Source organism: Crocodylus porosus, unplaced genomic scaffold, assembly GCF_001723895.1.
Source record: "Crocodylus porosus isolate Cpor-Errol unplaced genomic scaffold, CroPor_comp1, whole genome shotgun sequence".
NCBI classification, from domain to species: Eukaryota; Metazoa; Chordata; order Crocodylia; family Crocodylidae; genus Crocodylus; species Crocodylus porosus.
In genome coordinates this window covers 37,255,302-37,261,525 of record NW_017728907.1, presented here as the reverse complement: position 1 = coordinate 37,261,525, position 6,224 = coordinate 37,255,302, and the positions used below count along the sequence as shown (strand labels likewise).

Below are 6,224 nucleotides of genomic sequence, written 5' to 3'. Positions count from 1 at the left end.
TTATATGCAGAAGTGCAGTTTAGGCAGCATAGCCTTTTAGAGCGCTAAATGCAAAGTTAATTGTACTAAATGACATCATCTAATACAGTTGGATTACTTTTAGATTTATCCTAAATGTTATGGTACCTGCAGGCTAAATGACGTTAACAAAATAAACTATGGACTTCAGTGAGTTAAATATAACAAAACATAATAGTCTCAAATAAATTTTACTTTTTAACTGTAAATTTCACTTTCTGGTGCAGCAGAGAGCTTTTAGCTTAACACAGGGGTGACTGAACCTTCTTAAAAATTAACCTATTTTGAGGTGTCCAGAGTTAGTGCATAGGTAGCGTATACTCATTAGTCTCCATGCTTTGTTTGCCAGAAAGTCATACCAGAATGAGCAGTTTTACATATAGCTAACTGGAAAGTAGTTGTCTACAAAGTTAAACAGCTATGTACCAAATTATGAATGCCTACATGGGGTATGTATAATAGCTTAAAGTTTTTAGAGAATTAAATAAAAATTGGGGCCCTAATTCTGCAAACGTATAAGAGCACACTTAACTGAATTCACATGAATAGTTCTGTTGAAATCAGTGAGATTAATGCATTAAAGTTGACTACTGTGTAGGATTATGGCCTACATTAGGAAGCTGTAATAGATTTAGCAAGCAGTATGGTGGTGTGATATGACTGCTTTTGACTGAATGTACTTCTAACAAGTATACCTGCTTCAGTCTGAACAGGAAGTAAGAATAACTCAGAGTGAATTTGACCGTCAAGCAGAGATTACAAGACTTCTGCTGGAAGGAATCAGTAGTACACATGTAAGTATTCAAACTGAAGAAAGTGTAAGCAAGAGTTCTGGCGACTTACCTGGCACATTAAAATGCTAATATTCATCTTCATGTGTTTATCAAACTTTAGATATTTGAAGGGAAACTTCTGAGCCCTGCTCCTATGTAGCAAGCTTAATTTTGGTTAAAGTAGGTGTTAGAACAGGTGCCAGCAACTCCCGGCATGCATGCCAGTGTAGCAAGCAAAAGCATTTTGCTTGGCATGTGCACTTCAGGGTGGGCAGTGGGGAGACGCAGGGAGGTGGATCCTTGTGGCAGTGCAGCTCTGGTTCCTTCTCTGCTGTCTGCCCTGAGATTTGTATACCTGCCGCTAGCAACAAGGTGGGCTGGGGATTTGCAGACTCCACTGGAGCTGCTTGCAGCCTGGCCTCCGTGGCAGGCGGCAGGGGCCTACCCAGAGCCCGGGCCAGCTGTGGCCAGCAGCTGGGAGGCTGCAGGTGGCTACACCGGGGTCCATGGAGTTCTGACCTGGTTCATTGCCAGTTGTGCGTGCACACATGCTTTGGGGCAGATGGCAGGGAATTAGTTGGGGCTGCACTGCCACAATAAGGATCAGACCCCTCACAGCTCCTCCACTGTCTGCCCCTGGCATGCCAACATCTCACAAGTTGAAGTTGCAGGTACTTTGGCACGCTGCCCAAAACCATTGCCAACCCCTGATGTAGAAGTTCTTCCCACATTTTCCTCTGAGCTTCTCAGTTTTCACAGAACCATTCAAAAGTCTACCCAGCGTTGAGGCTACAAATGGCAAAACTTCTGTTCTATAGTAACTCTTCTCTTTGGTAAAGGATGGCTTGATTCTTCTACAGTGTCTTTCTCTTGGGCCTGAACTTTTGGATTCTGTTTCAGTTACTTGACAAGTCTGGGTCCTGAATGTGATTCATAGAATACCTGGTACAGTAATGTTGCCACTGCCAATCAATGATCAGGACAGCCTATTTAATGCAGTATGGTGTTCTTTGAAGACTAAAAACTTGAACTCTTTGCTGTGTTATAGGCACATCATCTTCGCTGTCTGAATGATTTTGTTGAAGCTCAGATGACTTATTATGCACAATGTTACCAATATATGTTGGACCTCCAGAAACAACTTGGAAGGTAGTAAAACTGCAAAAGCTTTCTAATTAAAGCTTGGCTGTAAGGGCTTATTTAGAATAGGAGAAATTGTTTTGGCATGACTACTAATATAGCTAGCTGTGGTACAAATCCCTGGTGCAAAACAAGAGGATTCCTTTTGCTTTTCTCTTAGTTAACCAGTTGTTTGATGCTTCATGTTAGCAAGCAGTTGTCAAATGCACTAGAGGTCAGTGTACTATCTGCAAATGTACCATTTTTTAAACTTGCTTATAAACCGAAGAGTGGAGCTACAGTCTTGCAAACTAGGGCTGACTGCCAGCAAAGCCAGCTATTGTAGGGGAAGCTGATCAATCAGAACAGTATCAATAGAATAGGCAAGGTATGTCTTGTGGCTTAGGCTTTTTTTTTTTTTTTTTTTTTTAAGCCAAACATCTAATGCTTTAATGACCCTTTAACTTGAAGTGTTCCAAATTCTTTCTTAGATGATCAAAATGCCCTAAAACTGGGGTGTCAAACATCTGGCTTGCGGGCTAGATGTGAACCTTGGAGGTGGGTCTTCTGGCATGCCTGGGGCAGCAATCCCGCATTTGAGTTTGGTGTCTCCTTATCAGCCTCATACTGCTGCAGAGGCAGGTGTCAGCAGGGTGCCTACCACAGCTATTGTCAGTGGCCACAAAGTAGCGGGACTTACTGATGGGGGTGAGCAGTGATAGCTGCAATAGGGGCTGTGCTGACCTCCCCTCCCACAAGAGCATTAGGGTGACAAGGGGATGCAAATCCTCATTCACCCCTGGGCTACAGGCCATCCTGGCATCTCCCCCCGCAGCAGCAGTTCTGCTGCAGTGGTGGGGCTTCTTGCCACAGCTGCCAGGGCCTCAGCAAGAATAGCACTGAGGCCAAAGTAGGTGTGGTCCACAGGTACCAGCAAATTGGGGTGTGAGTTTGAGTTTGACACCCCTGCCCTAAAAGAATTTCACAGATAAAATTACTCCCTTTCTTTTAAAAAATTTTCTTTCCCAGTTGGGGCTTTTTTCTGAAACTGTTTCACATGTTAGACAAAACCTTGATTTGGGGTACTTTGGTTGACTATGGGGTGATTCTGCCTTGAGCAAAAAGTTGGATGTATCATAACATCATATTCAATGGAATGGAATTTATTGGGTTTGTCTGTGCTTAGGGAAACTTTACTGAAATAGTTATGGTTACTTTTGGGATAAGCCCCCATGCAGATAATCTTGATATAAGTATTTCAGAATAGTTAATTCACCAAGTATAGGTAGGCTTTTATTAATAAAATGTCTCCTTGTTAGCAGGTGAGTTTGTGTAGTAACTTGCCATTTACAAGTTGTTTTAAGTAGTTCAGTTAAGACAACTTCTAGAAAACATTCTAAATCTATTTTTGGAGGCTTTTTGGCATGTGTTTAAAATTATCTTTTTGCTGCTAACCCTTCTGATCAAACTGCTTAACTTAAAAATAATTGATAATAGCTTTACTAGCTGTACTGATTTTGCTTGTAAAATCTTGGAAGCAAAGACGCATTTGGCAATACCCCCAATGAGGATTAACTAGTTTGATGGAACAATACTTAATATTTTCAGCAAAGCTTGCTATTTGCTTGCACAATCTGTAGCACATGTCCCACAGTTGGTAGGAAGGGTATAATGGTCTTATTTTAACCTCTTATCAAGTGGAGTCGTGCCTCCATAGGAATGGAAATAATTGTCAGTGGGCATATTCTTTTTCCACAGCTTCCCATCTACCTTCCTCTCTAACAATAATCAGTCTTCCTCAACCCCTGTGCCAAGTGTATCTGCTCCATCAGTCTTGGCCTCTGCTTCTGCTTCATTGCCTTCAGTAAGCAATTCAGTAGTTACTTCAGGCTTCAGTGAACTGAAGTCATCAAGTGGCAACAGGAAGGCCAGAGTTCTCTATGATTATGATGCTGCAAACAGCAGTGAATTATCGCTACTTGCAGATGAGGTAAGAGTTCATTCTAAATGTCATAATAACTTGAAGTCATCTGTTGGTAATTTAGGTAATGTATACGTTTAACTTACAAAGAGTGACTTAAGTGGCATTCTGGTTTGTGGGCTAAAAATCTCTTCACCACATAATCTGATGTACTGAAATTTCACTAACCTGTTACCCAAGTCCCTAAATGTCCTGTGTACCTGTATACCCCAGATCCGTAAAATGGAGATAATATTTGCTGTTTCTGCTTAAGCATTATCACAGGTTCAGTAGTTGTGGCCTGGTTCTGCTATCCTCTCTTATGCTACAGAACAGTTTTCATCCTGAATACCACCAGTGTCCCATGTAGGGGCAGGCTTATGTACTCAGCCCAGGGCATTTTGCACACATTCTGGGATGTGACCAGGTGCTTTAATTAGCGACCTGTGCTAATTAGAAGTGCCTGTGTGTCGTGTATATCAGTGTCCCTGTGCATCCCCACACTGAAAAAATGGCAGTGGAGCACTTTGAACTAAAGCTCATCAAACATGTTTTATTTCAAAATGCCCTGCCGCCATTTTTTCAGCACAGGGACACTGGTACATGTGATATGGAAGGTTGCCGAAGTGTGTCTGTTTTCCTGCTCCAGCAGACTCAGGCAAGTCTGCTCTGACATGCTCGGTTTCCAGCATGTCTGAGCAGGCTCCTTGCACATCTATAGGAGCTCCCAGGGTGCAGCACAAGCACAAATGTTTGCTTGGTTTCAACAGGGCTAACTTCTGCCTTTCAATTTAGGTTCTTAATAGTTGATACTAAGGGCTTTTCTGTGGGGGGAAAAAAAAACCCTTGAAAAAGTTGACTGTGCATGTTAAATAACATTGAGCGCTCTCATAGATATTCTCATTTAGCACACGTGTGGGTTTAAGGTGCTTTAACTTGTGCGTGGTTACTTTTAGTTTTTGTTTGCTTTAACTTTCCTAAGTGTTTCTCATAAAAGGTTTTGAAGCGCTAGTTATCTCCGTAAAAATTCCTCCAGTAAGTGCTAAGTCTTGAAGAAAATGCTGCATGTAGCCTCTCTCTCTCTCTCTCTCTCTCTCTCTCTTTCTCTCTCTTTCTCTCACACACACATACACACACACACACTCTCTCTCTCTCTCTCTCTCCCCCTTTTAAAAGTTGATATGATCAAGACAAAGTTTACCTTGAGTCAGTGCCCAGTTTGGTGTTTTCCAATCTTGAAGTACTTTAACTAGTTCAACCCTCTTATCTTCCCCTCCCCCACAGATTAGTAGAAATAGTTTCTATAAACGGGAATTTGCTGCCCTATGGATGCTCATGTTAAATATGCTTTTTAAATATAATTTGAATATTGGAACTCTGAGTTATAAAACTCTGGTAGACAGGCTATGCTTTGCTTTCAACAATATCTGTTCCAAGATGATATGTTAACGATGTGTTTCTGTTTTTAGGTGATAACAGTTTACAGTATCCCTGGCATGGATTCAGACTGGTTGATGGGTGAAAGGGGAAATCAGAAGGGCAAAGTGCCTATTACTTATTTAGAACTGCTAAACTAAATGGTTGGCCTATATAAAGACTGTCAGTTATGGTGACATCCTATTTATGTACAATTAACTTTATATAAGCAGGTTTAAGTGTCTTCCATATTATTGTCTTAAGGGACGAATACCAGCCATCAGAAACTGGCTTTTCTGCCAACATTGTTGCATGGTAAATACTCTATTCAGATTTAATTTGTGTTTAAAGCTTTTACTTCATGTGCCAAGAATGTGTTTCCTACAGAATTGTTTCTACTGAAGTTTTCACTAATACAAGCTTCTACTTTTGAGTAATCTAAATTGAAAGCAGGAGGTACTGTTTTCTACTGAATTTTTCATTAATGGCAAGCTTCTTTCTTCACATAAAATAAACTTATTGTGAATTGATGGCAGTTTGATTTCAGTTATTTGTTCAGTAGTCAATAGCCATAACCAGGTCAAATATAAAACTACTTCGTAAAATGGCTTTAGTTATTCAAGATAGTATGTAGAATGCAAACATACTGATTTACATGGTTAGAAGTGGAGTGGTATAGGCATTGAAGAACTTCAAAAAAGAAGAAAAAAGTTGTGACTTAAGTTGTTAAGATATAATTTAAAAGTTTTGTACTTCTATTTAATGCATGGTTGGATTGAATTCTTTTTTTTTCAGTCATTAGTTTTCATCATGACTTAAATCATCAAGGGGAAACCTTATTTAATACTAAATTTGCTTTGAATTTGTACTTTTTTAGCTATTTTAACAAGGGAAGTTTTATTTTCAATGGCTGGTAACTAATAAAGATGGTTGAATTG

General features: G+C 40.2%; 1 protein-coding gene across 3 annotated transcripts in view; it reads left to right on the top strand.

Annotated features, from left to right (window-relative positions):
• The window catches only part of SH3GLB1 (SH3 domain containing GRB2 like endophilin B1), a 27,182-nt gene extending 21,366 nt beyond the window's left edge, over positions 1-5,816 (top strand). For all 3 annotated transcript variants that reach the window (XM_019531150.1, XM_019531151.1, XM_019531152.1), the window contains 4 exons: positions 723-812; positions 1,840-1,940; positions 3,669-3,900; positions 5,340-5,816. In XM_019531150.1, coding sequence (XP_019386695.1) covers positions 723-812; positions 1,840-1,940; positions 3,669-3,900; positions 5,340-5,447 — 531 coding nt within the window. In that variant the 3' untranslated portion in view covers positions 5,448-5,816. The remainder of the gene's footprint in view (positions 1-722; positions 813-1,839; positions 1,941-3,668; positions 3,901-5,339) is intronic.
• The last annotated feature ends 408 nt before the right edge of the window (positions 5,817-6,224 follow it).